Source organism: Danio rerio, chromosome 4 (assembly GCF_052040795.2).
Source record: "Danio rerio strain M-AB ecotype USA chromosome 4, GRCz13ab, whole genome shotgun sequence".
NCBI lineage: Eukaryota > Metazoa > Chordata > Actinopteri > Cypriniformes > Danionidae > Danio > Danio rerio.
The window spans coordinates 42,641,914-42,662,682 of NC_141024.2; the positions used below are offsets into that span (position 1 = coordinate 42,641,914).

The 20,769-nt window shown below is 38.5% G+C and overlaps 2 protein-coding genes and 1 long non-coding RNA gene across 3 annotated transcripts in view; 1 reads left to right on the plus strand and 2 right to left on the minus strand.

The window, feature by feature from the left end:
- LOC148680839 (uncharacterized) overlaps positions 1 to 20,769 on the plus strand; it is a 785,675-nt gene that overhangs the window by 626,753 nt on the left and 138,153 nt on the right. The window lies entirely within an intron of this gene.
- LOC101886199 (uncharacterized) overlaps positions 1 to 20,769 on the minus strand; it is an 883,799-nt gene that overhangs the window by 30,235 nt on the left and 832,795 nt on the right. The window lies entirely within an intron of this gene.
- LOC148680928 (uncharacterized) lies at positions 6,269 to 19,621 on the minus strand. The gene is made up of 3 exons (XM_088650630.1): positions 19,566 to 19,621; positions 18,983 to 19,132; positions 6,269 to 7,602 (listed from the first exon to the last, which is right to left on the minus strand). Exons 2-3 carry the CDS (start codon positions 19,065 to 19,067, stop codon positions 6,629 to 6,631), a joined length of 1,059 nt encoding a protein of 352 aa, XP_088506756.1. The 5' UTR covers positions 19,068 to 19,132; positions 19,566 to 19,621; the 3' UTR covers positions 6,269 to 6,628.

A 20,769-nucleotide genomic window follows, 5' to 3' on the forward strand; every position in this document is an offset into this window, starting at 1 on the left:
GCATTGAAACAGGCCAGTTTCTGTGAACACTATGAAGTCCCTCAAAACAGCAGAGAACTACAAGGGCTCATCCGGGATTTGAACCCAGGACCTCTTGCACCCTAAGCGATAATCATACCCCTAGACCAATGAGCCACAAAAGCTCAAGTATTTCATAAGGCATCAAAATCAGCAGATGGTCATAAATCCTTATTTAACCCTTAAAGACAGAGACAGCCACCCACGGCTAAAAATAAGTATTGTTCTTAAATGTTTAATAACTTTTGATCTTCTGATCCGATCCGCACAATTCAAAGATTGGCATTGGAGTCTCAGCTTTCAATTTTGCAATACATTACATTCACAGACCTTCAGAGTCTCCAGGATCAGTGTGGTTATGTCATCAAATTTTAACAGCGCTGATTTGACAAAGAAACGCTTGTGGCTTGTCTCAAGACAAACTAGACATGATGCTTTGATGCATTGTCCATCCTCCATGCCCAGATTGGTTCAAACTTGCTCTCTCTCAACCAATAAGCATGGGTTTCGCTTTGTGGACCAGTAATCAGCAATTTGAACAACCCGAAATGAGAAATAGGCTGTACATTTATGCACAGTTAAATAAAATGCAAAAAAAAAATTTTTCTTGAAATAATTCTCATACTAAGTACTTTTGCATGCACAACAGCACAAAAACATGACGAAACAGTGACACAGCAAAGATGAAGTGCTCGTCTTGCTGTTTTCAAAGGACGCAAATGGCGGTGTGGCTTTTTGTCTGCAATGCAAAAGTTGATAAGCCGCAGGGTTAACACCATATGCTGGCACATAAAACCAAAGGATGGTCCATATTGAATCTAGTTTAGTTATATAACTATTTATAGTATAGTAAATATTTATATCTAAGTTTTTACTGAGGATTTGCACCATGTTTATTTGAACTTTGACACATTATTTATAATTTTCTTATTTTTTATTTGTTTATTGTAAGTAGTGTTGTTTATGGTAACTGAATATATATTATTTGGAAAAAGTCAAACTTGCTTCATTTTTCTGTTATTTTGTAACAATCTTTCTGTTTAGTTCATTCCCAGAACTTTTGGGCAAATATATTGTCAGTAAATAAATGCACTATTTTTTTTCCCAATGAAAAACGCCTTAGAATAACATTGAAATAAATTGCTATAACTTGCTCAGGGAAAAGTGGTTGTAGACACAATTTATTTTGGAAGTATAAAACATGGTAGTGTGTATTTCTAAAGAAAAAAAAACTTCATGAGGTTTTGTTTGTAATAACTAGAAAATGCCAATTTTTAAAAAAAACGTTTTTCTTAAAATTCTGGAATATTTTCTGTCTGTTCATATGTTCTTGGACCAAAAAAGTTTTAGACTGGACCTTTAAATGATACAGATTGAAGCTTTAGGTTCTCCTGTTTAAAATAATATATGACACTTGAGGCTGACTGCTAAAATAACAATAAAGCTGCTTTTGAAAAAAAAATAATAATATAGGCCCATTAGGTGCCCACAAAATACCTCTAGGTCTTTAAGGGTTAAACAGTGATTGCAGATATGAAGAAATTTGCAGGGGTGGTGAAAGCATCTTTCTATATTAAAATTATAGCAAGATAGAAAGGAGGGAGGGTTTTGGGCTGAGGAAGGAAGAAGTAGAGCGGGGATAGCAGAGGTAGATTTGTGGAGTACATAGCTGTTGGTAGCTTTGGGTTTGTAGTTCTTGGTCAGAGGAGGGGATTATGAAGGGACAGGAAGGGGCCGTGTGCAGATTTGAACGGTAGACCGCGCAGGAAAGATCACGACATCATAACTCTGTTGTAAACTCTGATCCTCGGCGCATGTGGCAGGGCATCCAGGCCATCACCAACTACAAACCCAGCCAGTCCACAGCCACAGACGTCTCCTTCCTGAACGAGCTAAATGACTTTTATTCCCGCTTTGATAGAGACAATAAAGAACCCTACACCAGGATCACTTCCTCCACCGACCACTCACCTATCACACTCACCTCCTCAGAAGTACACGCGGCACTGAGTCGTATCAATGTGCGTAAGGCTGCTGGACCAGACGATATTCCTGGGCGTGTCCTCAAAGCATGTGCAGAACAGCTCGCTGGGGTATTCACAGACATTTTCAACCTGTGGCTCAACCTAGCAGCTGTGCCAACATGCTTTAAAACCACCTCTATTGTGCCAATGCCCAAACACTCCAGCCCAACATGCCTGAATGACTACCGCCCTGTAGCACTCACACCCATCATCATGAAGTGTTTCGAGCGATTGGTCCTGGCACATCTAAAAGACTCTCTGCCATCCACACTGGACCCACATCAGTTTGCCTACCGTGGCAACAGGAGCACAGATGATGCAGTCTCTATAGCACTGCACTCTGTACTCACACACCTGGACAATAAAAACACTTATGCACGAATGCTGTTTGTGGACTTCAGCTCAGCATTCAACACTGTCATACCCTCCATGTTACTGATCAAACTCAGAGACCTGGATATCGACACATCACTCTGCAACTGGATTATGGACTTTCTGACTAACAGACCTCAGAATGTTAGATCAGGCCACATCTGCTCCACCTACGTCACACTCAACACTGGAGTACCACAGGGCTGTGTGCTGAGCCCCTTCCTCTACTCCCTTTTTACCATTGACTGTAGGCCTGTTAATAGATCCAACACCATCATCAAATTTACAGATGACACCACAGTGATTGGTCTAATCAGCAACAATAATGAGACAGCCTACAGGGAGGAGATACAGCATCTGGCCACTTGGTGCACCGACAATAATCTGCTCCTTAACACCAACAAGACCAAGGAGCTCATTGTGGACTTCAGAAAGGGACGAACAGGCTCACATGATCCCATCCACATCAATGGGATGGCTGTTGAGCCTGTCTCATCCTTTAAGTTCCTGAGGACCCACATCTCAAATGACCTTTCCTGGACCACCAACACCTCCAGCCTGATCAAGAAGGCTCACCAGCGCCTATTCTTCTTAAGGCAACTGAAGAAGAACCAGCTTTCATCAGCCGTCTTGGTGAACTTCTACCGCTGCACAATAGAGAGCATCCTGACAAACTGTGTCACAGTCTGGTATGGAAGCTGCTCTGTTGCTGAGCGTAAGGCACTGCAGCGGGTGGTGAAAACTGCCCAACGCATCACAGGGACCACACTGCCAGCCATAGAGGACATCCAGAAGACACAGTTTGCGCCGAGCATGCATTATTCTGAAGGACACCTTTCACCCCGCTCACAGACTGTTTTCTGTCCTGCCCTCCGGCAGGCGCTTCAGGCTCCCCCGGACAAAAACCAGCAGACTGAGGAACAGCTTTTTCCCCAGAGCTGTCTCCCTCCTGAACTCTGCCCCCCACTGACTCTTTTGCCCCCCAATACACCCCCCACTCTCCTCTAACTTAAACTCCTCGCAATAACTGCACTGTTTAACATTTGCACATTTAAAAATTTGCACATTAACTGCACCACATTGAACTGTTTACTTGTTGAACTGTACATACCCACTGCATATGGACATTTGTAATTATGTACACACCCACTATACATATACACTTGTAATCATGCTTATTTATCTGCATACTACTGATTATTAATAGCAACCTGTACATATATTCATATATTGTTACATATACACTTGTAATCATGTTTATCTATACCTGTACATATATTCATATATTGTAACATATACACTTGTAATCATGTTTATTTATCTGCACACTACTGATTATTAATAGCAACCTGTACATATATTCATATATTGTAAATCTGCTCATAGCTTATCCAACCTGTATATAATGTTCATAGTACATCCATCTGTAAATATCACCATAGTTTTCTATAACTGCACTTTATAACTTATTCCTGTATCCTGCACTTGCTGCTATTGCACTGCTGGTTAGACCTAAACTGCATTCCGTTGCATTGTACTTGTACATGTGTAATGACAATAAAGTTGAATCTAATCTAAAGATCAGTATCCATAGCCCCCCAGTAGGGACACTGATTCCACAGAGTAACACGAATAGTGCATTTTGCAGAAAATAACATTTGGTACGTGTAAAAATGAGTAGGGAGAGGAAGAGCGTTAGGACTTGTAGAGAAAGACTGAGGGAGGTTGGAAGGGCGATAGTATTGACGAGGGTTGAGAGTGGAAGGGATGTCTTGAAGAGTAGAGCTGGAGTTTTCACTGGAATGTATTGCCAAAACACTACAAATGGCTGTTTTCAACTATATTTCCATTTTTTAACTCACATAAAACTGCCTGAAAGCTTGGAAAAAACATTACCTACTGCTTACTCATCTGCTTACATCACCTTCCTTGCCACTCCACACATTCAACACAATTTCTCAATCCAGCTGGGATCATCCACCATTACCCCCATGTATTTCAGTAAAGAGAGGACATTGCTAACACCGCTCCATTATGCAGATGTGCATTTTTCAATGTCAGAAAAATCAGACTCTTCTTAACAGATCATGCTGCACAACTTTTAGTGCAAACTCTTGTTGTTTCAAGGCTGGACTCCCATCCTGCACCCTTAATCCTCTATGCTCCAGAACACTGAAGCTCATCTGGTCTTCAATGAGAGCCCATGTAACTCCTCTCTTTATCTATCTGCATTGGTTACCGTTCGAGGCTCGTATCAAGTTAAAATCACTGGCACTGCAATCTCTTAGCTCCACCTACTGCTGAAGTTCTACATTCCCTTCAGGAGCCTCCAATCTGGAAGTGAGTGCAGGCTATAAATCACTTTTATAAAACCTTTTCATTGACTGTTTCATGCTGGAGAAATGTCTTCCCATTCCCAACTATATGTAAGATTCTTAGTCTCAAAACTAAAATAAGATAAAAAACTAAATAACATTAATCCATGCACAGCACTATTTATTTACAAAATCCAATTCAAAAACAATTTGTAAATTAACAAAAATTGGATTTGTGAATTTAAGAATTGTGTGTTATTTCAAAAAAATTCCAGAGACCTAAGGAGATCACAAAATTTTTCATACTTTGTCATAATTTGTCAATAATAAATACCCTGAGCATAATGGTACGAGGCATGGGCCTGCCCTGGATGCCAACTGCTCATTTGAAGGCCATTGGGATGGACCAAACCAGATCACTTAAAAACCTCTCGTAACAGTAAAACTTTGCATTCTGCTGCTCTCTCCCCCCTCTCTCCTTGCTCTTGGACACTGCAGCGCCATGCAACCTCTTAAAGTTTAGGAACTGCCGAAACTGCAAAAAACTTCAGCAAACCGACTTTTAGCAGAGTCTTTCACCCCGGTAATCCAGGACAACTTCCACTTACAAGCGAGTGAATCCTAAGGACGTCACTGAAGCTAAGTCACCAACCAATCAGCACTGCCATGTTTCGTTGAGCCCAGTCGGCGAAGGAAACTCAAACAGATGTTGTCTCTTGCTGATCTGGTGCAAATTGATCTTAAGCAGTTAAAGATAAGCAAAATCTCTGCTTTTAGGGTTTCCCAGGTGTGATTCTAAGATCTAGTAATAAGACCTAAAATTAATTTGGGACCATTGTCAACACATTTTGCACAAGCACCATAATTAAGAACCAATGCTCTGAGGCTTCATCTTGGTTTATAGTTGAACAAGCCATCCTACTTCCCTTCCACCACTAAAATTTCTATCTATATATCTATCTATATATGTATTCATTTTATTTTTTAAAGGTGTTATTTTTTAGGCTGACCTCAAAAACATAATAATTTTTACTTACAAAATTGTAGGTGCAGGCTAGGACGGTCTCTGATATTTGCAGATAACATTGTGCTTTTGGCTTCATAGGACATGGAACTTCAGCATGCATGGTTTGCTGCTAAGTGTGACATGGCAGGAAAAAGAAACAGCACCTCTAAGTCAAAACCATGGTGCTTGACTGGAAAAAGGTGCCCATCTCCAGTTTGTAGGAGAGTCCTTACCCCAAATGGAGTTTAAGTATTTGCATTAATTTATTTTTTCTTCATGTGGAATGGAATGTGAGATTAAAAGATGGATCAGTGCAGTGGCAGCAGTAATGCAGTTGATGTGATTGTCTGTTGTGGTGAAGGAGCTGAGATGAAAGGCAAAGTTCTCAATTTACCACTCAATCTAGGTTCCTACTCTCACCTATGGTCACGACTGAAAGATCAAGATCTCGGATACAACCGGACACATTTTACAAAGTGTTATGGCCCGCTTGTTTGAGTTGCAACATAAAAGAGAGATGAGCCAACAAAATAGCCTAAATGCAAATTATTTATAATAAAATGTAACTCATAGAACAATCAATCAAAGCAACCAACAAATGTCTAGGGATAATAATGAAGATAAAGAACTTAGGATATAATCACAACAACACTTTAACTACATGATAAAAGTAATGCAATACAAAACCATAAGGTTTAAGAGTCAATGAGATGGCAGGTCTTGACATGAGGACTCCAGAGTAGCAACACCTTTCTGGGGTAGCTAGCGGAGTCTATGTAAATGGTTTCTCTCCAGTGTGGGTCTTCATGTGTTTATTAGGGTCTGATGAGTTACTGAAACTCATCCCACATCGAAGCTGCAGTCACACTAGAGTTTGAGCATGAGGGGCGGGATTAAACAAGATGATTCGACATGAATGGTTTCTCTCCAGTGTGGCTCATGATGTGTCGATTAAGGGATGATGATTGGTGGAAACTCTTTCCACACTGAGTGCATGTGAATGGTTTCTCTCCAGTGTGGATTTTCATGTGACTGTTAAGGTGTGACAATTGGTTGAAACTCTTCCCACACTGAGTGCATGTGAATGGTTTCTCTCCTGTGTGGATTTTCTTGTGTTTATTAAGGTGTGACGATTGGTTGAAACTTTTCCCACACTGGGTGCATGTGAATGGTTTCTCTCTAGTGTGGATTTTCATGTGATCGTTAAGGTGTGATGATCTGTTGAAACTCCTCCCACACTGAGTGCAGGTGAATGGTTTTTCTCTAGTGTGGATCCTCATGTGTTTATTAAGGTATGATGATTGGCTGAAACTCTTCCCACACTGAGTGCATGTGAATGGTTTCTCTCCAGTGTGGATTTTCATGTGATCGTTAAGGTGTGATGATCTGTTGAAACTCCTCCCACACTGAGTGCATGTGAATGGTCTCTTTCCAGTGTGGATTTTCATGTGTTGATTAAGGGTTGATGATCGTTTGAAACTCTTCCCACACTGAGTGCATGTGAATGGTTGCTCTCCAGTGTGGATCCTCATGTGAAGATTAAGGTATGATGAGCAGCTGAAACTCTTCCCACACTGAGTGCATGTGAATGGTTTCTCTCCAGTGTGGATCATCATGTGAATCTTAAGATGGCCTTTTCTTCCAAAACTCTTTCCACACTGAGTGCATGTGAATGGTTTCTCTCCAGTATGGATCCTCATGTGAATCTTAAGATCGCCTTTTCTTCCAAAACTCCTTCCACATTGAGTGCAGGTGAAACGATTCTTGTCTCTCCTTTTCAAAATACCATCAGTCTGTAAATGAGTTTTTTCCTCAATTTTGACATGATGTTCCTCCTCTTTACTCCCCTCATTCTCTTCAATTCGGTCTGAAATAAATAAATAAATAAAATAAGTTTTCATTAAGTCTTAAACATTCTCATTAAAAGCTGAAAAGTAAAAAGACACTGGAAACATTGGCTACACACACTGTAATTTTGATGCACATTAAATGTAATATAAATCAGATCATATTTTGTTTGGTCCATTAACGTGTACACATTTAAGCAGATTCAATTCATCTTTATTTATCTAGTGCTTTTACCATGTAAAATGTGTCAAAGCCGCTTAACATAGAAGTTATATTATATGGACTCTATGCACGAACTCTGCTGACGTGGTTCTGGTAGAATATCAGTCAGGCTCTTTACGTCTACATAGCGCGCTCTACGCCGAAATCTAATAGCGGCGAAACCTAAATGCATCAGAGGATGGCAAAGAAGGGAAATTTACTCTTGAATTGATGATGATCTAGTGCCAGTGGATGTCCAGCATCTGGAACATCATTTTTGTTCAGTTCCAGAACCCACAATAGTTGATTAATACACCAGATCAGTCTGACAATTTCCGTGAAGAGGTGGAATGACCAAAAGGAGACTGCGAGTATTTATATGCAAAACCTAATCAAAGTACCCATTGGGTCTTAAAAGCATTTATAAAAGTCTTAAATTTCATAATCTCAAATTAAGGCCTTAATAGCCTTGAATTATTATACAAAGTCTTGGGTTTTGTTACAAAGGTCTTATTTTAATAATTTAAATTACCTTTCTTAGAATTAAGTTCATATAATAACAAAATTAACTGTAACTAATGTAAGCTAACTAAAAAATCATGCAGCGCAACGTTGAGTATATCTCACGCTCCACGTAATAGCAGAAAGCACGAAAGCATGCACACCCGTTACTATGGTTACTTGAGGTGAGCTACAGAACAAGATCGTTACTAGCCTAGTTTGTGGGTTTGTTTAATCCGCTTTGGCCAAGGAATCCGAATTACGTTTGGGTCAATCTTTTAAGCTAGCAACGATGGATTTTACAGCCCTGGTCTCCCATATAAGGGGTGCCAAACACACCGTGTGTAGTACTGCTCATCAGCGCAACCACCTATTGTGGAGTTCTGTGCACTGGAGACCACTTCGGTTACTAAAACACCTTTGGCTATCAGTAATGAGGAAATTTCTACATTAGAAGCATTGAAACCACGGAGTGTTGGACAGTAGCATCGCTACAAGTAGTGACGCTACTAGCGTAACTATATTTCTCAGTAGCGTCACCACTTTCTAAATCAAATAGCTTTTGTGTAGCGAAGCTATTATTTTAGTGAAGTAGTGTCCACACAAGCTACATATACCGATTGCGGATCAATAAGTGACGGCACTGACACTTACGTAGCTTGGAGGCCGGTGTCTAGGCGATAAAAGTAAATCCATATTTTGGCGAGAATGTTAATTTCTTCTTTCTGTTTTACAATGGTCGACAACAAACTTTTTCATCATTGGGCTGACACGAGAATCTTGATTGAAAGATGAATGAGTGATTATTTATATATATATATATATATATATATATATATATATATTAGGGATGTAACAGTATTGTAAATTAAATTAATTCGATATTACCGTAGTCGCATGACTCGGTAAAACTATAGGTCTTCTGAGAAAATTTGCTCAGGCGAATGAAGCGAATGGGAGGTAGCGGAAACTACAAATCCCATCAGCCCAGGCTTGGCCATCATCCCTTGCGGTCTGTTGTCGCTACAGATCCAGTAATGCGGAAATGGAGTATGCTGCTAGAAGCGGGGGTGAAAAAGAGCTGGAAATGATGGAACCTAAAGCGAGTGTTGTCGCGCGCGTTTTGATCAGCTGTGTTGTTGCGCGCGTACTGTAAAGCGGGGAGGGGGGGTTGAGCGCGCATACTCAAGAGTGGTGTTGTCGCGCGCCAACTGAAGGGCGGGACGGAGGGTGTGTCGCGTCGCGGGGGCACTTTTGATCATTTTGGAAGGGCACTTTCTATCCAAGACTAAAAAGGGCATGTGCACTGTACAGGTTGAGCCCTATGTGTGCACGTGCCTGCAAGTTGGGGAATACGACTAATAACAGTCATGGGAACTGCAGAATACAGCACACTACTCAGATTGATGCAGACATTGACTTGTACCGCAAAGAGACCTCTATCTCACTCACGGCTTGTCCTCTCAAGTGGGGGAAAGACAATGCACAATGTTACTCACTGCTGTCAACCTGGGCTAAATCATATCTCTCTGTCTCAGAAACCTCAGTCCCAAATGAGAGGCTTTTTTTCTGATGCAGGGGACATTGTAAATGCCCAGAGATACCAGCTTTTACCAGATTATAGTTATATGATATTTTTCCTTAAAACCCATCTCTATCTAAGTGAGTGAGTGATTAAATGTTGAATGTGATGAGTTTTCAACAATACTAAACTGAAACTTAATTTTTTTACATGGATAATATTTTTTTGTTATTAAAATTGAAGTTCCTGTTTCAAAGCTTACAGATAGATGGCTAATTTGTATGTCATTGACACTTTTTTGGAGTATTTTCATAAGTTTTGTTTTTTCCTGTAAATGATTCAATAAATACTGTACCGTGACATTCATACCGAGGTATTACCGTACCGTGAAATTCTGATACCATATTTTGTAGTGTAATTTATTAATGAAGAGTTGTAAATATATATACAATATAATGCTTATTGAAAAGTATTTCCCTTTACTATAAATTGCTAAGGGTGTAACGATACGTATATTAGTATTGAACCGTTCATTACGAGACTTTCAGTTCGGTAAGTATTACAAACCGAACGATTCAGACATCTCAAATGACTTGACAGGCAACATGCTGCCTTCCCCATCCACCTCCAAACAATACTCCAGTCAGACCACGTGCTGCACTAGACCTTTTTCTTGGCAGCTACATGGAGGGCGCCATACCGACCAGCATCTTCAGGTAGTTTAGAACTTCTGTTTACAGCATTTACAACTGGTAATTTGTGCTCCGAAAATGGGTTTCAATAGCGTTTTGTGTGGAGTGTTTTTTTGTGATACACAACTTTGAAAAGTATGTGTTAAAGCCGTTATAATGTGTCAGATGTGGTTCAAGCGTGAGAGAAAAACGTTCTCCTAGTTCACGTGTCTGCCGTCAGAAATACAGTGTGTGTGTGTGTTTCCCTGGCCTGTCAGTACAGGTACAGGGACCTCATGTACGAAAACCTGCGTGGAAATCTTACTAAAACATTGCATACGCACAAAGCTGTAAATGTGCGTACGCAGAAAAAAATTCAGATGTATGAAACACTGCGTACGCCGAATCTCACGCATATTCTTTTGTACATCCGAATGAACGTGAAACTGAGCGCAACATGCACGAGCACAAAACCCCTCCCTGCCTCCTCCCCCGTATGAATATGCTAATGACTATGCTAATGGCAAAACCCAATGAAAAAGCAATGGCAAAATCAAGCAAAAAGAGAAACTTTAAGCAGAATGTGAAATGGAGGTGCTGCTTTCGGAGGTAGACCGGAGAAAAGCGGTGTTATTTGCAAGTTTATTCTCCGGAATTAACAACAAAAGAAAAAAAAATAGAGTGGGAGAGTTTAGCTGATGCGGTCAACACAGTTGGGTCTGAACATCGCACTGAGTGCATTAAAAAAAGAAATAGTGTGGTTTATAGGTGTAAAATGTTGCAGTACCCTTAGCAGTCTCAGTGGCGCAGCTCGTAAGATGCATGTGATCATGTATTGACACGTTCGAGCTTAAATTCGGCTCGAATCCAGTGTCTGATGAACTCTTTCTTCTTTTTTTCCCCCGCTACATATCAGATTTTGCCCACTATTTATCACGAGAAAGACAAGTAGGAATCATTAATAAGTTTGTGCATCATATTTTATTTGCACATTTATTGAATGGAAATTCTGATTCACGCATGCAAATTCATCTTCAGATAGTGTCTTTATAGCAATGTGTGTGCGGTAGATTGCTCAGATTACATTGGGAAAACAGGCGACCGCTGCAAATTGTGCTTTAATGTTTAGCTGGTCAACTGTTTGGTATGGAAACCTTACATACCTACTAGATGAACCAGTCTCATACAGCTGCCATTGCAAGGCTCAGACACTTTGTAGAGAGGAATTTAACACAACTGCCTCTAGGAGTCGCCAATGGAAATAAAACAGACACGCACAAAAAATGTGCGTACGCCTGCCAGAAAGCTGCCGTGAAGCTGCGCACATTCCCACGTTCAGTTCATTGTTAGTAAATCCAAACGTGAGCGATTCTGAGCGTGAAACCTGGCGTACGCAAAGTTTTTGTGCGTACGCAGCGTTGATACATGAGGCCCCAGGTCTTCAACAAACACACACACACACAATACTTAACTGCATTATAGAGCAAACCAGATTACTGGCATGAAACTTAACAGGTAATGTTATGCGAGTCATGCAATTTACAAAAATGACCAATAAAAGTCTGTTACTGATACTCTGCTGGCTAATTTGCTGTTTATTCTAATTGTGAGCCGTTTGTTTCATTTAGTGTGTTGTATTTACCACAGTTTGTGTTTTTCTGTCATTTCAAAATGTCACTTTATTTTCACATTGTCACAGTTATTAAATCAGTGTCAGTGGGACAGTACAGTAGGCTACGTGTGTGTCAAACATTTTGGTGAATTACATGTGTTTGGTTTGGTTATATATTTGAAAGAACGAGAAACTGTTGACTTTAACGATAACGAGACTTCATTTAAACTCCAGAAGATGCCGCCTGACAACGAGGGGAAAATGCCTCACAGCAGCTGTTTTCCATCCCATTAGATCACATTTTTTTGAATGATCAGTCTAGGAGGTGGCGCTGATTGACAACAGGATTATTTCAAAGATGAGAAAAGCAGGTAAAACAGATTAAAATATTTGTTTCAAAGCTGTCCAAATGTGACTGTTTATACGCATCAGCTGCTGACCGGAAGTTCTTAGCATTCTCCTTGTGCATACACGCAAAGCATAATGGGTTTTTTTTCATTCTAAGAAAAAGGTCTATAACCAACAGCGGGTCTGGTATTTGGGAGCACTTTGGTTTCCCTGCAAGTTATGAGGGTGATGGCAAGCTATTTTATGCTATGTAAGCTATTTTAGCAGTGATATTTGAGCATGTCAACTCATTTACACTGACATTACGAAAACTGGAAACACGCGCACTACATGCAACTATCCCTGCAGCATTCACAGGCAATTCCTACAGATTCGAACAGGGCAAAACAAATCACCGAGGCGATCGGTACATTTATAGCTGTGGATATGAGACCTGAATCGGTAGTGGAAATGTCGGGTTTTTAAAAAATGTTAAATGTAATAGAACCCAGTTATATTATTCCTTCATAAGCCCATTTCAGTCAGATAATTCCTGCTTTCAGATCCACTAAAATGGCAGGTGATAGTCAAATCAAGCAGATCTGTGCTGTCTGAAGAAAAGGTGGACACTCATCTTTCTGAAAATCGTTCTTTTGATTTGTTTAACTACTACAATATTACATTTATTTTTTTATAAGCAGCTTTTTTGTTTTGAGTATAAAGGATTTGTTTAATTTGCTGCTAAGCAGAAAGCTCAGAAATATAGCCGTATCACTGTTTAAAGTAAAAGAAAAAAAAACAAGATTGTACATTTTAAAACATAAAAAATATTTTATCAGAGAAATCCTGTTTTTTTTTTGCTGTATCGAAAACATACCGAACCGTGACATCACTGTGTCGTATGGAACCGAACTGTGATTTGTTTGTGAACAGTTAAACCCCTATAAATGACTATAGTATTTTAATTGTGTAACACCTGGTTTTATTGGATTTTTAGTTTTTGCTGTTATATACTATAATTTGTTAATGTTTATTACAGCATATTATTTACAGTAAATAACTGAATGACGTTTTTTGTTTGTGTTTATCGTCAGCGTTTTACGAGACGGTTTTCCGTATTCAAACCCAATCGATTTTAACTGGCGTCGAGCAGAAGAGTATGCAAAATCACTCCTTGATGTTAGATGAACATTGAATTTCATTTGAAAAGGTATTAAAAATGTCTTATAAAGCCTTGAATTTTATTTGGAGTATCCTGGGGGTACCCTGCTAATGAATTTCTTTCTGATTTATACATCTACATCCTACAACATCCAGAGTAACGTATCCAGAGTAAGAGCAACTGTGAGGAAGACGCCATTCATCACAAGGCTGAGGGTTCACACTGAGCATCTCATCTGCAGGGTGAATCAACAAGTAGGACAGTCATCATCTCTTTCTAGCACTATTGTGGAGGATTGTAGCACCTGTGTGCAAGTCCAATATGAAGTAAGGATAGCTGATGTTATGCTGCATCTTCTTTTGTTTAAAAATAACTGTGTAGTTACAAATACAGTGAAAATCTGTTTGCTAATTATACACACATGAGCACATTAGTGCATTGAATGACAACGTTTTTGTGAGCTAAACTAGGTTTTTGTGAACTAAGCATTGTATCAGTTGATGAAATACGATTATTTTCTGTAAATTTAAACAGTCCTATAAAACTTCCATATTTTTACAGAAAATTCCTGGCAACCACTGGCGGTTTTTTTTTAGTAAATTTAACTGATTTTTTTAACAGTGTAAATAAATTAAAGCTAAATTATAAATGTTGTGTTGACTGAACTAAACAACATTACATTACCTTTATGTAACTAACTTATGTTCACTCAAATAAATATTCTTTCTTTAAGGTAACTTAACTCGGTTAAGTGGAACCTGTTGACATAAAAAAGTTCATTAAAGCCAACATATCAATTTTTTGAGTGCAGCGAGCATCAACCAGATTTACACAATAGCTTGCCTTGTGACCATCAGTAAAAGCTTGAGCTAAAGCTTAAAGAGTAGATGATGAAGCTAAATTTGTTCATGTAAAAAAAATTATATAAACACAAACTAAACATAATGCAGGAATATAAATGTATCAATATAATAAACATTAATTTTCAGTGAATGGGGGGGGGGGGGGGGGGGGTGTTATCCATCTAATAGGGATGCATTTAAGTAAAGTAGCAGTTTATCTAACAATTTATAACCTTTGGTGTCAAGGGTCAATGACATTTCTTGTGTTTTAGAAAGGAGTCCCAAAAGAAAAAGACCGGGATCTTTTTTAATTTGATCTTAAAAATTGTGCTAATTTCATACGCAATAAAGTTCCAGAATCTTCAAATGAGTTTGCACTTCCAGAAACAATGAAAGTATGTACCAAGCTCTGTATGACACTTAACACAAACAGCTGATATAGAGGAATCCATTTTATTCAATAAAACTGGCGTTATATGCAGCCTATGTAAAATCTTATATTGAGTCTCTAAAGTCGATTACAAATAAAAGTGGATCTAATACACCTCAAAGCCTCATGCCAGTCATCATCTATATAAACATTACACAGGTCTTCCTCCCACTTATGGGCCACTGTGTTCACAAGTCCAGAGATATTAGAGTATAGAAAAGAATAAAATCTAGAAATAAAATGAACAGCATTTGTTGTGTTAGCGAGAAATCTTTCCGAACTATTTAGTGCTAATGTATCTGGTATTTGTTTTTGCTTTGACATAACAGTGACAAAATTGCAGATATCCAAAGTGATGTTGGTTTGGGAGATCAAATTTCTTTTGGAATTGTTGGAAGGACATTAAAGAGTCATCCTGGAACAAGTCAGATAGAATATGAATTCCTTTTATGTGCCATGCTTTGAAAAGAGGTGAATCTATGCCAGGGATAAAGTCCTGATTCAAATAAATTGGTTTTAACATAATTATAGCTTCCCCTCTCCCTAAAAACCTGGAAATCTGTCGCCAAACTTTAATAGAGCTATATAGTATTGTATTTTTCTTCACTGTCTCTTTTTACTTGTGGAGACAAGCAAACAAACTCCAGACAGATAGTGGGGAGCAGGCCCAGGAATCCACACAAGGGCATAGGTCAGGGGTCAGCAACCCGCGGCTCTAGAGCCGCATGCGGCTCTTTAGCGCTGCCCTTGTGGCTCCCTCTAGTTTTTTAAAAAATGTTCAAAAAGATGGGGAAGGTTAGTATATATTTTTGTTTTAATATGATATCTATAGGAGGACAAACATTTTTAACGTTTTCAAATGCTGTAAAAGTGTGTAGAATTAATATTTAATTTCAACATTTCTGTCAACGAAGATTTGCGTCATAACCTGCGACACAGGATGTCTATCAGCAGGGCGGGATGCCGGGCAGGTGGCTGTTGTAAACAAACCGGGAGATAATAAAGCATGGAAAACCGTTCAGAGATGGTGACTACATGAAGGAGTCATTCATCAACATATTAGAACACCTATTTGCAGACTTCAAAAACAAAACCAAGATAATACAAAAAAGGAAAGGGCTATTAAAATGGCAGGTAACATCACCGATCAGCAAACCAAGGACATTAATTCAGTGCCAGCATACTCAATTGCCTGTGATGTGAGCGATATTCAATGCGCTTTTATGCAGGTATGTGAACTCTGATGGGCCGCAAGAAGAAATGATCAAATTAATATCACTGAAAGACCAGAGGCTGTGCTGAAGTGTTTAAATGACAACGAAATCAACACCAACCACCTGATTTCAGTGGCTATTTAATCATGAAGGCTCATTATCTATTTGTAGCCAACTTAGTAATTTTTATAGTAGGCTAATATAGCTACTATAGATACATACAGCATGTGTTTGGCTTATATAAGGCTTTACATTTTTTGCAGCTCCAAACATATTTGTTTTTTGTTTTTTTTTTGGTCCAATATGGCTCTTTCAACATTTTGGGTTGCCGACCCCTGGCATAGGTCATAGTAAGATTTGAACCATTTCCAAATGAGTCTGGCATGGCAAGCCCAGTTATAATATACGATATTAGGCAGAGCTAATCCACCTAGCTCTGTTGGCATCTGCAGAAATTTAAGTTTTTTTGCCATTCCATATAAATCTAGAAAAAGCACTTTCAAGCTGGGCAGAGGCTTTCCTGCTTGATTATAAGGGTGTCAATTGAAGAGGGTATAACATTCAGGGGAGAATATTCATCTTTATTAAGCTTATTCTACCAAAGAGTGAAAGGGGAAGGGCTTGCCAGCGGTTTAAGTCTTTTTTGACCATTTGAACAATTGGGGCATAATTGAGTTTCCATAGTTGATTTAAGTCAGTTGACACTTTAATTCCGAGATTAACAAATCCAGATTTTGACCATTTAAAAGAAATATTTACTATAGATTCAGCATCGAAATTACCTAATGGCAATGCTTCTGATTTATTAAAGTTAATTTTGTAGCCAGAAGTTAAACTAAAATCTTCAAAAAATGATAGTGTTCAGGTGATGATAAAAACAGCAGAATATCATCTGCATAAAGTGCAATTTTGTGTTCACAACTCTTCATTGATATACCCTTTATATTTTTATTCTGTTTGATAGCTTCTACTAGTGCCAATGCAAACAAAAGAGGGCTCAGTGGGCAGCCCTGTCTGGTGCCCCTAGCAAGTGGAATAGGTTCTGATCGTAGACCATTAGTAATAATGCAAGACATGTGGGAGTGATAGATGGTTTGAATCTCTTTTAAAAATTCACCCTTTATACTAAAACTATGCAGAGTTTCAAACAGGTAACTCCACTCAACCCTATCAAAAGCTTTCTCTGCATCTGAAGATACAGAAATTGCTTTATAATTGTGTTGATTGGTGTACTGTATAACATTCATAAGTCTTCTTATGCTGTTCACACCAGATGCAGAACGCGTGGATAAATCACGCTATTCGCGCCAAACCCCGCTTCTTTCGCGTGTCAAATTCACTTCAGAACCGACGCGGATTCGCTTGATGGGCAGGGCTTCGGTCTGCCCGAAGACTCTAGCTTCATCGCTAAATGGCTAACATGGATTTTATGAAGAAAATAACAGTGTTTATGTGCTTTATGAAGACTGAAAAACAGCGTTGATACGTTTAGGGTCGTGTCTGAGTCCACTACATTCTTTCAGAGGTGCATCCAGCCCTGTGAGCTCATAAACTCCTCCAGAAACTTAACCTGGATGATAGAGGTTTTCAGCGGTACTTCTGACAAAGCCAAGCCGAGTTTGATGAACTGTTGTTGGTGAAGGCTGGAGGATTTCCCTCGGAACACCGACAACAGGTTCTACGTCACAATCACGCCCCCACAAGAGCAAGCTTCTGATTGGTTAACGCAGCGCAAATGTACGCTGAAGTTCAGATTTTCGAACTCGAGAGATTCAAACGCGCAAAACGCTTAATTTGCCCCGCGCCATTCGCGCAATTTGCGTTATTCGTGCCGCAGGATGTCAATTCGCGCGTTTGCATTGACTTAACATTTATATCACTCGCGCTTGATGCGCGTTCTGCGTCTGGTGTGAACGCAGCATTATATTTGTAATAGAGAAATGTTCTGTATTAAGCCTGTCTGGTCTGGGTTTATAAGGTGGGGGAGAACTATCTCGAGTCTCCTGGCCAGCAGCTTAGTGAGTATCTTGGCATCGATCCCAATTAAGCTAATGATCTTTATGAACTACATTCATCAGGTGATTTATTTTTCTACCACTCGATTTGAACATTTATAACCTACTTGGAAAACCCGATTGAGACAAATCCTGCATGTTCGTAGCAAGTGCACATAATTTACGCTTATATTAGTGAGTTTGCATTATTGTATAAAACTTATGCAAATGCCTAAAGCCACGTTTGCTGTAAACCAGAGTGATGAGGAGATGGCAAGATGACATACTTTGTTACTTATTTTCATTCATTTGTACTTTTCTTTGTTTTCTTGCCTTTGTGCATGTCCTGAGGCTTAGCTGAAGACTTACGTGGCGACATTGTATATACCCGACAAGATGCAGAAATGCCATCTAAAAAGGTTTCCTGCTGTTTGTCCAATCAGGGACAGTGGCAATGTAAATATACAAACAATAATGTTAACCCTGGGTTTGTGAATGTGAAACATCTGTTAATGAACATCTAGGATTGTATTTTAACCCCAGGTATAACATGAGCAGTGTGGAACATGATTACAGATAACCCAGGATTCTGTTTATCCAGCGTTAGAATGACCCAGGGTTAACAATTTTTGCATGCTGTAATCCATATCTAAATCAGCAAAAGTCTTTTTTAGACTAGTTTGTTGGCCAGTTGTAGTCAGTGCAATGTTAAACGTTATTGTTCCACCATAGTTTGTTTGTTTTGCCTCACGTCGTCCCACAGCAACATCATATAGTTTAGAATACTGTACAATGTTTTATAATACTTAATTATCTAAGTGTCCATTTCATTCAGCATATTTAAAATTGGGGGCATCCACGATTTTTGACATACTTCAAACAAGACCATTTTGGTTGGTTGGTGTTTGAGAATGAAAATCAACCTGTTTGTTCCTGCAGATCTTCCTGTTTGACTGTGAATGTTTCTTCAATCTTCACATCTTCACTCTCCTCTTTAATAAACGCCATCTTTATAACAGTGTAGAGATCAGTCGCTTCAGCAGGAGTTTTTCTCTGCGTTTGGACACTTTATCCTGTTTAAAATGAACAAAACAATAAATTTTTTTCAAATAAATAAAACAATGAACAGAAACAAAATAACTTCTCTTCAACACTTGCTTCAACAGTTTCTTTATATGAGAGTCATTAACAAAAACAAATCAGGTAAAAGTCCGAGCAAGAAACAACGACCTGATTAAAACTAGTAAGTTACTTCATTTCTTTTATACTTCGAATGGAATGACATTATGCTTTTTTAAAAATTTAAAGGTTATTAAAATATGTATTACACACATTTCTGTTAACTTATTCAAACAATAGCTCTCATTACTGTCAGCAAAATAGTATTATGTTGTATAAAGGGTTAAATAATATTGTCAACAGCAGGTTCATAATTTAGCATCAGATGAAAAACCTGAAACTTTAATCAATCAGTTCATATTTTTGTAAAAGTTTTAAAACACAAACCTCTCTCCAGTTGAATTCCAGCGCTGGAGCGGCGCAGCCTTATGACGTCACACGCCACGCCAAAATAAAAGTCTTTTTTTGCCACTTACTGTTGCAGTCATGACTTAGTGATACATTTATCCCTCATTTTACACTTTCCACTATATCTGCTCTCTGTGTCTTTCACTCTATCACATAGACACACACCTTGATTATAAATGAATCATTGTAAATACACTCATTATTATTTTTATTACTGTTTTAACTTAAAATTTTGATTGTTAAATGTAAAGTATATTCTGATCTATTTTGTATTGATTTGTATGAATAATATATGTTGAACAGTAATATAATATATTGAATATTAATGTGATATATTGAATAATATGATGAATTGTTAAAATGTTATTTAATTATTATCAGTGTTGTGCAAATTACTTCCAAACTGTAATATATTACAGATTACTTATTACTGTTATTTAAACGTAATCCCTTACCTTACAATATTACTGTCTCAGAATTGTAATATGTTACATTACTCTTATATTACTTTTTAGTTACTTTCATCAAAATAACAACAGAATTAGAACTTAACATTATAAAATTATAATGTTCTATAATGAGCATTTTACATTCAGTAGAAAGTAATTTGATGTAGCAGAATGACTGTGACCTCTCCAGGCTACTAACAATATAGTATATAATTGGAAATGTGAAGGCTCAGGACAATGCAAGAAAGGATGACAGCCAGAATTACAAATGATCTGTTAAAAGTATGGTAGAGGTAAAGTGATTATCTGGCAATATCTGTGAATGGCTTGGCTATATTCATATTAGACACATCAGGCCGATATGAAAACTCCAGTGCCATGACAAAATGCAGATTTTGTTTCTTTTCTTATTGTTGCCATTATTGTATTTACTTTACATTCAAGTGGTTTACAACACAAAACCGTTCTGCACAAAGTGAGCATGATGAACAGTTTTCTCAGTATAATGTTTGTGCACCGATTTCCTGTTTGTAGACAAAACTGCTTGCGAGCTCTCACATACGCTGCTAGCGCACAAATTCTCACAATCTCTCAAATATGCACAGCTCACGCACAATTTTTTTGCGTGCTCTCAGTACACTGCTCTCTCAGTGAGATTATATGCAAACTAACAATTTGTGTCTTGTGTTCCCTCTTCCTTTCGAGCTTTTTGATATGATTTATATTAGTACACT